The sequence below is a fragment of the Dromiciops gliroides genome, chromosome 5 (genome assembly GCF_019393635.1).
Source record: "Dromiciops gliroides isolate mDroGli1 chromosome 5, mDroGli1.pri, whole genome shotgun sequence".
In the NCBI taxonomy this organism is placed as follows: domain Eukaryota; kingdom Metazoa; phylum Chordata; class Mammalia; order Microbiotheria; family Microbiotheriidae; genus Dromiciops; species Dromiciops gliroides.
The window spans coordinates 292258496-292275224 of NC_057865.1; the positions used below are offsets into that span (position 1 = coordinate 292258496).

At 50.8% G+C, this 16729-nt stretch overlaps 1 protein-coding gene and 1 pseudogene across 1 annotated transcript; one reads left to right on the forward strand and one right to left on the reverse strand.

Annotated features, from left to right (window-relative positions):
* Window positions 1–4342: 4342 nt before the first annotated feature.
* On the forward strand, window positions 4343–15915 carry RBX1 (ring-box 1). The gene is made up of 5 exons (XM_043969158.1): window positions 4343–4478; window positions 6095–6173; window positions 10761–10831; window positions 13232–13317; window positions 15731–15915. The coding sequence occupies exons 1-5, from the start codon at window positions 4401–4403 to the stop codon at window positions 15741–15743; spliced, it is 327 nt and encodes a 108-aa protein (XP_043825093.1). The 5' UTR covers window positions 4343–4400; the 3' UTR covers window positions 15744–15915.
* An 82-nt stretch (window positions 15916–15997) lies between these two features.
* Window positions 15998–16453, reverse strand: LOC122729986 (annotated as a pseudogene).
* Between the last annotated feature and the right edge of the window lie 276 nt (window positions 16454–16729).

A 16729-nucleotide genomic window follows, 5' to 3' on the forward strand; every position in this document is an offset into this window, starting at 1 on the left:
AACCCATATTGCTTACCACCTCAGGGAGGGGAGAGGGAATGAGGGGTAAAAATTGGAACCCAAAACTATAAAAATGTTTATTACTTTAAAAAAGTTAATTTTTTTAGTTTGGAGGGGAAAAACCATAGTGAGCTGAGGGATAGTCCTTTCCAGACCTGAGAGAGGGAGTTAGCAGCTGCATGGAAGCAGGAAGCAGGCAGGTAGACAGACAAGGATTCCCATTCGGCTGGAATATAGAGCATGTGTCATCAGGTTTTCCAGGAAAAGTCCTTTTAGAGGCGAAGGCAAGATCTCTAAGCTAACAATTGACAAGAGGCACCCTGCCATAGTAGATAGCAAGCCAGCCTTTCAATCAGGGAGACACCAGGCTCGGGTCTCAGTGCCCAAGGCCACACTGGATGATGTATGTCACATAATGTACATGGCAGGACCAAAATGAGAAAGAGGAGAATGCAGGGGCTCTCTCCAACCTTCATTCTTAGTTATAAAATCGTGGAAAGCATGAAATTGTCAGGGGCAGCTATTTCCAATCACCCCCAAACATGTCTCCAAAAGGAAGGTGGAGAATGTCAAGTCCCGTAGGCTTTGAGCAAGGAGTCAGAAGAACTGGGTTTAGGGCCAGGCACTGTGTGACCAGCACTTTTTCCTGGACCTATGCACCCAGAGGGCAGTGGACAAAGGGATCTCGAAGGCTCCTTCCCATCCCAACACTCCTTGATAACATGAAATGCCTCTGCTCCTTTGCTTCATGATGGAGTGGAGCTATCTAATCTGCCTGCTCACCTCTGAATGACTCGACTCCACAAAAGCCCCATTCAACATATGGCCCTCCAAAGAGGAAGAATCCATTGTTTCCCAAAGCAGCCCCCTCTCCTTTTGCCACACTCTCATCCCAGAGTTTCCCTTGATGCAGAGCCAGAACCTGCCTCTGTAACAACTCCCCAGGGCCCCAAATGCTCCAACGACAACTCTGGGGCCAACCAGAACAAACTTAATCCTTCTTCCTAAATTAAACACTTGAAGACAAGGAGCCTTTATCTTCTGCAGACCAAAAATGGCCAGTTCCTTCAATGATGCTCTAATGGCTCAACCTGGACACCTTGTTAACCCATTCTAAAAGGTGGCCCCGTTCCCACCCTACCCACCTACTGAACAAAGTAGTCCAGGTATGGCCTGACCAGTGCAGGCTGCAAGAAGATCTGACTTTCCCTCATTCCAACCTTTGACTCTTAGTTGGTCCTGAGAGGAAATAAGCTGTCTGTGCTGTGATTTTAGCTCCTATTTAGGTAAGGAATAATTATCTTAAAGATTGGACCGGGGGCAGCTAGGTGGTGCAGTGGATAAAGCACTGGCCTTGGATTCAGGAGGACCTGAGTTCAAATCCCACCTCAGACACTTGACACTTAACTAGCTGTGTGACCCTGGGCAAGTCACTTAACTCTCATTGCCCTGCAAAATAAATAAATAAGATTGGACCAACAGGGGCAGCTAAGTGTTGCAGTGGATAGAACACCAGCCCTGGAATCAGGAGGACCTGAGTTCAAATCCAGCCTCAGATACTTAACACTTACTAGCTGTGTAGCTGTGTGACCCTGGGCAAGTCACTTAACCCCAACTGACTCACTAAAAATAAATAAATAAATAAAAGATTGGGCCAACAAAAGCTTGTTGGATCAGTACAGCATATGTATTACAGGCTCAGTATCTCTACAAGGCTGGGCTTACCCCATGACAACTCTGTTTTTATCCAATGCTGGCACCAGGGCAATGAGTAAGACAAGGAAACGAGTAGCAGGTGGCCTCTCAGGGAGCAGCAAGGCCTGTGGTTGGTCTGTACCCTTTTGGTCACAGTCCACTGCTGTCCCATTTTCTTGAGAACAGATTCCAATCTATGAAAGCCACTCACTGGAGAGGGAGGCTGATGACTCCTGTGCCTCTGAGGACTGCCTTCAAACCCCTACTCTAACCTCTCTGGAACTCAGTTCCTTCATCTGTAAAATGAGGGGGCCAGACAAGGGAAGGCCAATGAAACATACGTTTACCATCAGGGCTCAATAGAGTTAGTTGAGTCTTGTCAAGGTGGAACCTGCAAAACACTCAGAGATGGCCAGGATGAGAAAGGCAAATAGATTCAACTGCAAATAAGAAATTTAAGAAATACAGTGATTGTAGGTTAGCTGGTTAAGGTGGCTCTCCTGGAGTAAGGAGGAAAGAAGGAATGAAGTATTTATTAAAGACTTATGTTGTGCAAAGCACTGTGCTAAGTAAGCTCTGGGAATACAAAGAACACCCAAGCATGGAAACCTGTCAGGAACTACAAGAAAATTGAAATATGCCTTATATGAAAAAAAATTTAAGAAAGAAAACTATCATGTCACAGGTCCAATGGCATTTTGGGAGGGCATAAAGATTGAACTTTGCCTTGCACACTTTCACTCCATTACCGGCTGTATCAGCCCACCTACCTATTTCTGGAAAAGACCTGCTCTGCTTAGTCTCTGAAAGGTTTTAGATCTCATTTCTCAACACCAAGACTCTGAATGTCTGAAAAACAGAGAAAAACAGGCATCCAGGGAGGGGACCTGGCTTCCCCTTGGCCTCCAGCCTGCTGGGAGTAGGAGGTTGTGTTGGGTGCCTGGCAGGTGAGGAAGGTGGTGACTGTTAACCAAAAGCAGCCATTTCCAGGACTAAGGAAAGAATGGAGCCCTGGGAGAAAGGCTGCCTTTGGAATTAGAAAAGGGGCAATTTAGATTTATTCTGCTACCCTTCCTTCTCTGGGCCTCAATTTCCTCTGTAAAACTTAAGGCGGGCAGTGAGCCAGATTGTCTCACGAAGGGGTCACAGATTCAGAGCCTCAGATTTCAAAGAATCAGTTTCTGGGTTGGAAGGGACCTCAGAGCCAGCTAGACAGTGAACAGAGATTCCCTCCTCTCCACAAAGGGCCCCTTCCTGCACTGCCTTTGCCTGAAGACCTCTGGGGAGGAATGGGAGGGAGCGGGGCTCTGAAGCAGGGTCCGTGCTCAGGCCCATCGCCTCTAACTAACTCTAAACGAAAAAGCCTACAAAGCCTATAGAGGAAGAGGAAGGGCCAGTTGTCAAGCAATAGGTTTTTGTATCCGGAAGAATGGAGTGGGGGTGTGTGTGACAAAGCTGTTGGCTCTTGTGGAAGATGTGAAAGAGAAATTGTTGAGATGTGGGCACCCCCGAGGGATATCAGGGCTTTGTGAAGATTGTCAGGGGTGGGGGGGGTCCACAAGAAACAATGAGGAGATTCAAGGACCCTGAGAAGGCACTTGAGGGTTGTGAGACAGTGGGAGAAGCTTCGGGAAATGTAGCGGGGTCCCCAAAATGAGGCAGGATCTTGGACATATTGGTGGAGAGTCTCAGGGGGAGTGCTGGAAGATTTGGAGATCAGAGGGGTGACGGGAGGGTCCTTTGGAATGAGTAGAGCAGGGACCCAGGACGGAGACATGATCTTCGGGGTTGGGAGTGTATGGGGGGAACGGGGTACACTGATGAGATTTGGGGCCCCTGAGGGGAACTGGAGGGTTCTTTGGGAATTTAGTGAGGATTCCTCTCACCAGAGCCCCAGGAAGACATGATCTGGGAGAATGGGGAGATGGGGGGGGGCGTCGGGGGACACTGAACATTCAGGGACCCAGAGAGCGAGCACATGAGGGCCCTGTGGGGATCTCGATGGATTGCCGACGTGGGGGGATAGCTGGGGAATGCGGGGGATCAGAGGGATGCTGGCGATTCGAAGAGCCCTGGAGAGAACCCCAGGCTCCCGCGGTGGGGGGCTAGAGGGATGCATTGCGTAGGTGAAGGTGTCTTACGTGTGCACGTGCGTGGGTACGTGTCTGCAAGTGCGTATTCGGGCCTGGGCGGGGAGGGGGGGAAGAGGGGGAGAGGGAGAGGGGGGCACAGGCCGGGAGGCCCCCCCTCAACCTCACGCCAGGCTCTGGGGCTGTGGCGCAGCACACCCGTGGGGACCCTGGGGCTCCCGGGGATGAGAGGCTGTGTATGACGGGGGGGGAAGGGGGGGGACCTGGAGACTCTTCGGGCTGTGCGCGGGGGGGGGGGGGGAGAAAGATGGCCCGAGGGGGGGGGGGGCGTCTTTTTAGTTTCAGCTGGGCTCACTCGGCCCCTCCCTGTCCGGCCCCGCCCCCTCTGGGGGTTGAGCAACCCCACTGACAACTAGGGAAGACCAGGGCGGGGGGGGGGGGGGAGAAGAGCCTGACCAGCGCCTTTAAGGGGCGTGGCTTCTTGCCACGCCCCGGAGCCTCCGTACGCCGAGAGGGGCGGGGCTGAAGAGGGGGGAGGTCGGAGGCGGGAGGGGGGAGGAGGCATGCGCCGCCGCGCAGGCGCAGTGAGCGCGCGACGGGCACTCGCTTTCCAAAATGGCGGCGGCGATGGATGTGGACACCCCCAGTGGCACCAACAGCGGCGCCGGCAAGAAGCGCTTTGAAGTGAAAAAGGTCTGGCCTGCCCGGTGCCTCCCTCAGAGGGGCCGGCGGGGTGCGGGTCCGCTTGCAGGGCCGAGCGGGGGACGGCTGGGCTGGGGGCCCTGCTCCCCGGCGTTGCTGGGGTACCCGGTTCTCCACAGGAGGACGGAAGTGGGCGGGATTTCGGCGGGGATGGACGCGGACACCACCCAATGGGCGTAGGCGAGGCTGCCCGGCGAGGAAGCGGAACGGGCCAATGGGCGCGGCCGTTGTTGAGAGGCCGGCGGGCTGCGGCTCCTGCGCCCCTGCCGAGAACCTGAGCTGTCATTGGGGGAGGCGGTGGCGGCGCGGCCGGGAGGGGCGGGGGTGGGGTCGGATCTGCCCCGCCCAGACCGGCCCCGCCCCGCTGCCGGAGCTGAGCCCGGGGTCTCGTGACGCCTCGGGGGCTGCCCCGCCCGTTCCTCTGCTCCCTCCCCTGGGCCTGGGACAGCCGGCCGGCTTCTCCCCCACACACACCCCCGCCCCTGCCCCTGCCATCGCTTTGTCCCGCGGCTCCTCCCAGGCCCCTTGTTCCGGTCACGTCTGGAGCCCATGGGCTTCCCCCTAAAAACTCGGGCCCAACCCCTTGAAGTTTAAATGGGGGGACGTGGAGAAGAGAGTGGCGGTCGCAGTGGTCCTCAGGGCATTTACTCCTAAATGAATCTCTAGGGGGGAGGGGCGGTATTGAGGTTTTGAAAAAACAAATCTTAGAGACCTGGTGGGGGGGGGAGGGCTTTATAAAGTGCAATAAATGAGGACGTCAGAAATGAGGGGAATGGAGCGACTCCCTTCGGGAGCCCCTGCCTTTGCGCTACCTGCTGCTGCGGGGCCCCTTTATAAGCCGCAGCCATATTGAACAGAATTGGGGCCCCCTACCCCCTTTGGATGGGAGGAGAGGGGAGGAGGGAGTGGTCCCCGGGTTATTTGGGAGGGGGCTGGGGGGCAGCTGGGCGAGCCAGTGAGGAATTGCTTGCACACACACCCCCCTTGTGACCCCGGTATCGGTGCCAGCTAACATGGTGCGTTCCTTGAGACTTAGGAGATTTAGAAACGATGACCTGGTCAGTTCCCAAGCCCCGCTTATCCCAGGATTTTATCCCAGGATTACCCATTTTGTGAGCCCGTGGTCATTGAAGTTCGTGCTCTGCTTGGCAGTTTCTATAGATGGCCTCTCGGCCTTGTCACTGGGGGAGAAGGCTGCTCAAACTATCCCTTGGGACATCCATTCCCGGGGGATTTGGAGCCCCCCCCCCCCATCCAGGCACTAACTATAGCTCAAATAGACACCTGACTTCGGCTCCTCTGCTGACTTGCAGTGAGAGGCAAGGCTGCCCATCACGAAGCTCACTCTAGGCACTTGGGAAAGTTAATTGAGAAATGGTTCATTATTCTTTGGCTTAGCCTGTTTCAGCCTTTTGGAGAGTTGGCAGGGGATAGGCGTGTCCAAATGGAGCCCGTTGATTTAACTTTTGTCACATAGAGACTCGTCCCACTTCATGATCCCTTTGACTGAAGAAATGATAGGTGCACTTTGGTACAGTAAGATGGATGTTTAGTTTATAAGAATTCTGCAGCAAGCCTGCATTGTTCTCTCCTTTTTCTCTTTGCAGTGGAATGCAGTGGCCCTCTGGGCCTGGGATATTGTGGTTGACAACTGTGCCATCTGCAGGAACCACATTATGGACCTTTGTAAGTCATTGGGGGAGGGGATCGAGAGAAGAAGGTGGCCCCCTTTTCTTCCCAATGATTTAAAGGGAAGAGTTTGGCATCTAGGCTGTGCCTCTTTTGGATGATTTTTACATCGCCTTGGATGGAGGCAGAGCTGACTGAAAATAAATTTGCTCACATCTAAGGATGGGCAGGCCACACTTCCTAATGAATGGTAGAAAGAGAGACACTTTTGACTCTTTATAATCTCTGCCTCTCCTGCCCAGGCACAAAAAGGCAGAAAGAAAAAGTGAAAGGAAAAATAAACAGTCACAAAATGCTCCTTCAGGGCCAGTATTTGCTGGGCACAGGTTTTAGGGAAGGAAGGTCAGAAGACTAAAGGAAAACCCTTTGCTTGCTGTATCTCTGTCATGATGGAGAATTACCGGAAACTTCAGATTCCCAATCAGATAGCTCAAAGGGAATTTTATTTACATCTTTATGTGCCACATGGGACATAGTGGCTGTTTAACACATGCTGTTGAATGGCTATCCTTTTAGTAGTAAGGATAAGGAAATAAACCAGGAACACTTTAAAAAGTGGATCTTGAGGAGTTAATGTGAAAAAATGGTTTGTTTTGTAGTTGGCAGTTAGGCCAAGAAACCTTGCAAACACCCAAATTTAGTTCTTTATTTTTGAAATAGCTTCAGGGAACTGTGTTATGTTTTCATGATTAAATTATCAGCCAGGGGGAATAGTCTGTAATCATAGCTACATTTTCTAAATTAAAAAATAAAACTCATTAGTTGCTGTTGGGAAGCAATTCCAACTCTTACGATTCTGTAGTGTATTGATTGGTGGTTGGGTAGGCTGGTTTTGTTTTAGGTGGGGCCTTTTTATTTTTCTGCGGGTTTGAGGCTTTTGTAAGGGGAGAAAGGAAGCAGGCTGTTTTTCTCTTTCACACATAGACAAATCTACATCTTCCAAGAAATCCCAAAGACATACATATATGTGTGTGTCTCTTGTGTATTTGAAAGATGCCAATCACATAAGAACATATGTACAGCTCTAAATATGTGTGGGTGTGGTCTTTGATTACAGCCCTGCCAGTATCTATGCCTTCATAATTTGTTTTCATTGGTCCTTGCCCAGAAGTAAGAGCATCTAACTTGGGCTTGGTCTCATGTAAAGGTTGTAATTTAAAATTTTATGCACATTTCCCATTTTTGCCCCAAATAACTATGCATTTTAAAAATTAGTGTTAATTCCTATTAGAGAGCCAGCCTAGCAGTACTCCTTACTGTCTCAGGGGGAAACGTAAGTCCATGTCTGCTCTCTTTTTCTTGGGTTTTCTCTTAGACCTTGTTGAGTGAATATAGGCCTTTAAGGATGCTGCTTCTCCCAAGATTCTCATGAATGTGTATTCATTGCCAGTTTTGATACTGTATAGAAGTTACATAATAATGGGTTCTAAAGCGCTTCCATGCCAATATCAGATCTTCTGAGGTTCTCAGGAAAGCACCAGCTGTCAAGATTGCCCTCACTTTTCAAAAGTAAGGATTCCAGTTTGACCAACCCATCCGCCTCTAAAAAAACATCTCCATTCACTTTATGAAGCCTCTGAAGCCTCTCCCTCCTCAGATTAGCATGCACACTGCCAAACAGAAGCAGTCACTGTTAGTGCAGACAGGCTTAGACGGAAGGGTGCTAGAAATGGGATGCTGATCCAGAACTTTCTGGCATCGGTTTTTAGTATGTAATGTGCTGGGCAGCACCTGTTGAGAATGCATGGGGCATTGTTCCCCAAACCTGATCACCATGACGAAAGGCCTTACCAAAGATTCCTACCAGCCTCTTGTTCTGTCAGCCCCAATTGGTCTCTTGCTGAAATCAGTGGACATTTTATGCACCCTGAATTTGATAGGTGAATTCACATCAGGCAGAGCCATCTGCCTTCACTGTACTAATAGCCAGATAACTCAATCCAGATTTTACATGGCCTCCACTGCCCCCTTCCAATTTAAATTCCCTTTACATTTTTTCATTTTTAAAAATTTTTTATTTTTCAGGGCAGTGAGGGTTAAGTGACTTGCCCAGGGTCACACAGCTAGTAAGTGTCAAGTGTCTGAGGCTGGATTTGAACTCAGGTCCTCCTGAATCCAAGGCTGGTGCTTTATCCACTGCACCACCTAGCTGCCCCCCCGCCCCCAATTTAAGTTCAGTTGGGCCCACAGGAAGCAAAATTCTGTTGTCTCCCTTTTGGCCTCCACCTCTCTCTGCCACGTTCCCACTTCCTTGGTGGCCTCTCTTCAGCCGCCTGCACTGATAGCCACCCTCTCCTCTTTAGTAAAATAAAAGAGCTCTTTTCTCATTTACACATCACTGTACCCTGATTCTAGCAGGGCCTTGATAAACACTTGTTGACTGACTCTACTGAATATACTTCCCTGGAATCCATCCTGCGGGGTTGTTCTCCAGCCAGCCGTTTTTAGTCTTCTCTCCAGAGCTGTCCCCTGCCTTTTGAGTCCTTCTCTTGACTCCAACGCTTAGCTGAGAGGCCCCCCTCTCTGGAGCCCTTCCCTTTCCGGATTCCTCCCCATTCTCCCCAGCATTACCTCGCGAATTCAGCCGGATCCCTATTTGGCCCCCTTTCTTTCCTGTGTTATAATGTCTACATTTGGGTTGTATGACCTAGTAGAATGTAAGGTCCTTGAAAGCAGGGACTTTTGGATTTGGGCTTTTTATCCAACAGTAGCTTATTAACCAGCATGGTCCATGCAGTTGGCAAGTGCTGGCTGAACTTGAATTGGCTCATGAGTTGTGAAATGAAGGACTTTTGCCTCATTGAAGGAATTTCAAGCTTGAACCAGAAGAAGGGGGAGAGTTGATGTAGGGGGGAGACAGGCAGGGAGCCCCCGAAATCACACAAGGACAACCTGGCCGACACTAACGGTAAATGTGATGGCTTGTTCAAGTGATTTGGGGAGGGGGAAGGAACTAGCAGGAGGCAGGGTCTGCTCCCTCCCAACCAGGTGCTCTCCTATTCCCCAGGAGAGGACTGACCTGACCAAGGCTGGTAAGTGCCTCATCCTGCTAGTTTCTGGGGGCCAAGCCATCTTTTTTGACTGACTGACAGAGGTTTAATTTCATAACCCATTTCATCTGACATCCTGGTGCTCAGCTCTGTTATTTCTCTCAGGAAGTTTCTGACCAAGAAAGGGCATCATTGTAATGAGACCTTTCATAAGTAATGATGATTGTACTTAACCAGTGTATTTCTACAAATATTTAGTGAGTCTCTGTTCTGTACTGATCTGTGCTAGATCCTAGCCGAATTAAAAAGCTCAGCACCTTTGGAGAAAAGCCAATGAGATCCCAGTCATCGCTCCTGGGTTCTGAAATTGTTAGCATAACTCATAACTTCTCTCCTTTGGCTAGATTTTTATTCTCCTTTAATTTTAGTCCCTCCCTGGTCCTTGAGAACCTGTGTGGTCATTTGCACTGCCCAGCAGACACAATAAATCCAGTAGCTGTAGACCTTCATTTGCGTAAGGCCTTGGAAATGAGTGCTGGACAAAGAGTGAGTCCAAAAGGGGGAACTAACACACTGCTTTAGGTGGGGGCCCTCTATTAAACAGACTCAAGGAACTTCTGGAGGCCTCTTGTCTGTGGTCACTAGCCTGCCTGCCTGGGCTCTTTGACCCACCTTTCTGATCAGCATATGGTTATAACTTTTTTTCTGTAGTTTTCTGTTTTTGAAGGACAAAAGTTACTCCTAAGTTCACATGTAAAACAGTTGAATTCTACAAACATTAACTAAGTGCTTCTGGGTAAAGCAGTGTTCACAGGAGAAGATAATATTCAGACTCTGACCTTAAGAAATTTGTGCTCTCAGGGACCCAAAGACATATACTCAAATAGCTAGAATACAAATTATGACATGACAAGGCCGAAGAAAGCCTTGGGATGCTACAAGAAATCTGAGGGAAAGAGATGGCTTCTAGCTGGGAAGGGTTAGACAACTCTATTGATTCAGCAAGTCAAGGGCAAGGGTCAGGCAGCTTGCAAAGGGATCCCTGTTCAAGTATAGCTTGCAGTCAGTGGGGGAGTCTCAAGTCTGAGATTCTGTGATTCAGAGAGGGCTTCATTGGGCCCCAAAAGGAGAGAAGGGTGTCAGTGGTGGGGAGGGCAGATAGGAGAGGCAAAGGCATGGAAAGAGGACCTGAGCCATCAGTCTGGTGTGGCTGAAGCATTGATCAATAGAAGGGCAGGAGTGTGGTGATGGAAGGAAACATAAGTTTCCCTAAGTGTAAGGACACTAAATGCCAGGGATTTGGACTCCTGTAGGAACCCATTTGAGCAGGAGCATTGTGAGAGCAGTACCTTCAGAAGCTTAGGCCAGTGGTGATGCAGGGGGTGTGCTCAGGAAGGGAGGCAGAAGAGTTCATTGCAGAGTGGAGGGAAGAGGGGAAGGGGATTGCAGGGTTTCAAGCCTGGCCAAGGGGGCCACATGCTGGTGGTACTTAGCTTTGGGCCCCATCAGTCATTGTCAAAGTGCATAGGCAGTTGCTGTTACAGGCAGGTGGAAGGGTTCCTACTCCTGAGATTGTGTGATTTTGTTTCAACAGGTATAGAATGCCAAGCCAACCAGGCATCTGCCACCTCTGAAGAATGTACGGTCGCATGGGGAGTCTGCAATGTAAGAGAAATACCTTTATGTGCTGTTAGACAAATTATGCTCGTCTCCTCTGTCAGGTTTGCATTCCCACACAGAGCTCTACCTAAGGGGCACACAGGCAGTAAAGTTTGTAAGAGTCCTTCCCCTGGCTTTGCTTAGTGCATCTCTGGGCCAGTCACTATTTGCAAGGTGCATCATACAGCCCTGCTGTCAACAGCGCTCCCGTTGGCCCTTCCTTGCCCGTGCTGTCCTCTTCCCAAAGGCTCCTCACTCATTTGTGTCAGTCACAGTGGAAAGTGAAAGGAATGTCAAGGCCAACACAGAGCAGATAGTGCAGCCCTGCCCCTGGGCACAAGGCACTAGCAAGGCTGACTTTTTAGCAAACGTGCCATAGAGAATCCTCTCACTGAGCCATATATTTATTCCAATACCATTTAGAATGCTTCAGTCACTCTTCCCTGGAAATGGCCTTCAGGCCTCTGGAACATTTGTTTTCTCTCCCTCTCACTTGTCCCTTCCCTGCTGGGAAAAAGGAAAGATAAATAAAGCTCTCATAACAAATGTGCATAGTCAAGCCAAACAAAAGTCCCCTCTTGGCCACATTCAGAAATGTATGTCTCGTTGGGCCTGTTTTGTCTGTCATCTTTCTGTCAGGAGGGGGTTTGCTTTACTGGTCTTGATGGTCCTAGATCAAATCTTTCTGTTTTGGACCCAGCCAAGAGCCATCTGGAGTAAAGTCTGGGGAATGGCCCAGCAGACATGGGTGCCAAGCCCGTTTTGCTCTTTCACTAATGCTGGCTGACCAACTCGAGGCCATTCCCAGGGAAGTGTCCAAGGCCACGTTGCTGACCTGTGTGCAGGCGGCTCCCAGGGTGGAGGAGCACACTCTTGGACGAGTAAATTCTGGTCTTTTGTCATGGCTCCATGCTCATGATCACATGATGTCAACTCATCACCTTCTCTGTGCTCCCCACATTCCCCACTTTGTGGCCGGAACACGGGTGGCTTCCTCCAGATGCCCAGGAGCTCCCCACTGGGCTGAGGAAGTCACTATGACCCCACTGGCCACAAGCAGGCTGCTTGTGGGACCTTGGACAAGTCACAGCCTCTCTGGGCCCAGCTTTCCTTCCAGGTCTGACTCCCCCTCCCTTGGAGCATTCTTCCCAGTCTGTTGCCCAGCTGCATGGGGTGCAGAAGGACACAGTGCTTTGAGCCTCTGCTCCCCTGGAGTCTCTTCTCAGGCCAAGGTTACAGGGAAGTAGCTCAGTGGTGGCTGTCCTGCCCCTGGGCTATATGGCTGCTGCCAGGTCTGTGCCAGCCAACCTGCCAGGCCTAGCTGGGGCAGGGTGGGGGAGGTGCTGGTATGGGCCAGGGCAACTCCACAGGGGCACAGACCTGTGCTCAGGGTTTGGGGTTATAAAGGTCAAAGACGTTGGCTTAGCATATCTGGGTACTTACTGGTGCCAGTGAGCTCTTGTGACTATGTCCAGGACTGGCTTCTGCCAGGCTCACCGTGTGGTCGTGTCTCCTCCTACTACATACCCACAGTGCAGTAGTTCTGGTCTCTAAAACCAGTCCCTCCACTGCTCGCTAAGATGCTCCTTGTTCTTCAAGACCTGCTGCTTCCCCTGAGTTCAAGGCTGTACTGGAAGCCACAAAGTGAGCGTGCTCGAACAGCCACTCAGAGAGCAGCTTTTCTCCTCTGGCCACATGTCCTGAGCTGGGGGAGGCAGCCAGCAGCTGCTTGCAGATTATCCTCCATAACAAGTTGTGTTGGGTGGGAACCCCCAACGTCACTGAGCCACAGCGGCAAGCCTGCTCCTCTGCTCTTCCATCAGAAAGCAGACTCTGCGAGCTCCCTCTGACCTACCTGGGGAGGAGGCTCACTCTCTGCTCCTCCTTCCCTTTACCTCCTGCCTATCCTCTCGGTCCCCTCGCCCCAATTCAAGTTTTGTCCTTTTCCGTGTCCGGGTCACAAAGAAGCACGACGCTTGACTGGCCTGACCGTAGTCTGCCCTGTGAATTTAAAATGACTCTTGGTATCTACCAAAGCCAGCCTTTGCCATCGTAGGGGCAGTGGAGGGCGTTCTGGGCTCCTTAGCACTGGCCCACCCTCAGGGCTCCGAGAGCAGAGGGTCAGCTTGGGCAGCAGAGCAGGGAGAGACACATTCTCGCCATCTCTGCTGCAGATAGGCAGGCTGTGATAGGAGCCCCCATCCCATAATGTCTCCCACTGGGTATCCTGGCTTTTTTGTTTCTTGTAATGAAATTTCTGAGAAGGAATCTCTCCTTACGTGGATTTGTTGGTTCCCTCTTGCCTTCCCTTGTCTTTCTCCATCCCTCTGCCCTGCTCTGCTCATGAGGTAATGATGGAGATGGTGGATGAGATTCTCCTCAATGTTCTTTGCTTTCTTTTTTCAGCATGCTTTCCACTTCCACTGCATCTCCCGCTGGCTCAAAACCAGGCAGGTGTGCCCGCTGGACAACAGAGAGTGGGAGTTTCAAAAGTAGGTGCTCCGAGCAGTTTGGTGTGTGGTATGAGACAGACCGACTGGGTGGGGGATGGGGGTTAGAGACAAGGAGAGGGGCTCAGTAAGCTCAAGGGGTCCTTCAGATTTAGACGTGGACACCTGGAGAGGCCTGAAGAGGGGCTCTGCCCTGGGCCAGCAGTTGGTCAGATTCCTTTAATAAGAATGTAAAGAGGATCTGCCCTGGAGTCAGGGGACTCATCCAAGGACCCTTCCTGACTGTGTGACATCTCATCTCATCTGTAAAATAAGCTGAAGGACACTCACTCTGCTTCCCATCTGTGAGGAAGGAGCCTTGGAAGCATTGCTGTAGCCCTTTCTCACTAGAAATCTAAGGCCCATCACTTTTTGTGTGCCTGGAGAACAGATACAAAAGAAAGCTAAGTTCCTGCCCTGACATGCAGCCAGAGAGGAACCTAGAGGGTCAGTTGTCTTTGGTCTGTGAGAAGATCTGCCCCTGGTTCCAAACACCTCCCAGCCTCCGCGGGTGGGGGTGGGGGGTGGCCGGCAGGCAGGGGGGCTGGCTTTTGGCCCTGTAGGCTGCCTTTCCGTGAGCATGAGCTGCGGGGTTCCCACCCTTAGGCCTGGATCCCAGAGGTTATGGGGCAGAGGCCAAGCTAAAGGGGCTCTAGGTTATCCAGTCTGCTCGTGCAAAGTGGGGAGGCAGCACAATAGGGTTTTTTGGCTTTGGAGCCAGAGGCCCTGGGTTCAGATTCTGGCTGTGCTGTTTCGGACCTGTGTGATCTCACATCACGGAACCTCCTCGGGCTGTGGTTAAATTCAGTGTTCTCTAAGACCCAGTTCTGTTCCGTGTTCTAGCTCTCTAAGCACATGGATCCGAACTAGACTGAAAGCACTCTTCCTGACATTGAGCACTGCTTTATCCAATGACGTGGTCCTGGAGCATGAACCCCAGACCAACTTCTTTATTGGAACCTAGCTAATAAAAGCAGATCGGGACTAGGACTGAAGATGAGGATGCCCAAGAGACAAGGGCTTGCGTTGGCGCAGGCCCTGCTTGGCCATGCAGCCTGAAGTGGAGGAAGCTCTGGGCCAACGTGAACGTGTGTAGGGTCTCACTACAGTCCTCTGAACGGGCCTGCTGCTGCAGCCTGGTGCTTAGCACATACGGTTTAAGGAAGCTCTGGGCTAGGGTTAGAGGGTGGAGGACAGAACATGGGCCTGCCCCACACTTCTCCCAAATTCCCCCAAGAACAAATGAGGTCAGCTGCAGAATTGGGAGTGTGGAGACTAGACATCTGGTCCCAGCCTTTCCCCCACCTGGAGTCCTCAGGAGATCCATGATCTCATCTGTAAAAGGAAGGAATTTCAGGTGACTCCTACAGCTCCGACTCCGGCCCTCAGCCTTCTTCCCTTAGCAGCTGCCCATGGGGCACTCCTGGGCATCCCACACTCCACCTGGGTCCATCTTTCCAGTCAGGCAGGTTTTCGAAAGCTCTCAGCTGCCCTGGGCTCTTCCCTCTCCCTCATCCCCTAGAGTTAATCGGTTGCCAAGTCTTGCTGATCCTCCCCCCAGCCCATCTCTCCTGCCCCTCCCCTTCAGTCTTAGCAGCCACCCCAGAGTAGGCCCTGGCCTGGACTACGGCTTAAGAAGTTTCCCTGCTCCTGTCCATTCTCTACTGAAGCGAGATTGAGCCAAGCCCCTACCAGTGACTCCAAGATAAAATACACATTTAACAGTTGTGCATTTAAGCCAGTCTTTCTCAATGTGTTTCATAGGACTCCCTTCACACCCTGTCCTGCATTCTAACCAAAGTGGCCTGATTGTTCCTATATACAACAATTCCCCACCCATTCACCCCCTCCCAAGGGCCTTGCCTCAGGTTGAAAGCCAGAGCCTCATTCCAGGCTCAACTGAAGGGCACCCGATGCCCCCCCTTTCTATAGACTCTCTAATAACGACTTGATCTGTGTTGTTACTTGGCAATGGAATTTAAGTGTCTTAAGGGTAGTTTGCTTCTTGTGAGTGTCCCCAAAGCTCACCATGTGCCTGGGATACATGTTTGGGTGCTTAAGAAATGATTGTTTTAATTGAATTGAATAATTGAATGACCTATGACTGTCTGCCCTCAGCTGGGGCAAGGGAGGCTGCTTTGAAAGGAGGGAAGCCTGAGGACCAAGCTGAGCCAGAGCTGGAAAGGCTGGCCCTTCCTCAGATCCAGGAAACTCACTTGTGTCTCCTGTGGAAATGACCAGCCTTTGACAGGTGACTGGGGAGGAAGAGGCCAAGCTCAGGGAAGTCACTGAGGAGAACCAGCAAGGGAGGGGTCACAGAGCAGGGCGTGGCAACAGGCCAGAGTCTTAACCTGGTCCAAGGAGCTGATCTGGAGGAAATGGCCGTGGAGATAACGCACTCCCTTTTCTTTTTCAGGTATGGGCATTAGAAAGAGCACCTTCTTCCTCAAGATTATCACTTTTGTTCGCTACTTGGTGACTTGGGTCCTGTTGCCTAATTATACATGAGTTAAAGCCAGTCTTGCGTCTTGTGGTTGGTCTTTTGAGTTTGGTTTGCCTCCGTATTGTATTCTGTGTGAAATAAAGCCCTGTCGAATCCAAGGAACTGGCAGTCTCTCCTCTGTGTAACTAGCGCGACTACAATGCATGGATCTTCCCAGACTAGCAAGCCGGCATTCTGGGTTTTGTTTTTGGTGTTTGTTTTTTTTTAATGAAAAAATTTATTGTACAAGTCACTTTATGATCTTGGTCTCTCTTTCTTGCCTTTGTACAAAGCCAGAAGAGAAACATTGGCTACTTTGACAACTTTGAATCGGACTCCTGAAATGTCACCAACAGCATGGCCCTTTCGGCCAAAGCCAGCCACTAACACTTCATCATTTTCCTCAATAAAGTTCAAACAGCCATCATTTGGAACAAAGGCGGTGATTTTCTTGCCGTTTTTGATCAGTTGGACTCTCACACACTTCCTGATGGCAGAATTGGTCTGCTTAGCCTCTACACCCACTTTCTCCAGGACGAGATGCCCTTGGCATGCGAAGTGCCCCCGAAGGGATTGGCCTTGAGCGCCGTGCCACTTCTGGTCCCGCCAGTGGCTGCGTAGCTTCCGGGCCGTGTGGACCCCGCGGCACTTTCCCATCTTGCTCGGTTTTTTTTGTTTTTGCAGGGCAATGAGGGTTAAGTGACTTGCCCAGGGTCACATAGCTAGTTAAGTGTCAAGTGTCTGAGGCTGGATTTGAACTGAGGTCCTCCTGAATCCAAGGCCAGTGCTTTATCCACTGCGCCACCTAGCTGCCCCCTAAGCCAGCATCCTGAATTTAAATCCTTGAAAAGAGGAGAGAAGGATGTTGCATTGGTATGAACACTAAATCATGTAGGCAGAGGCCGAATGAGTTTGCAGGTGAATGCCCTGGGT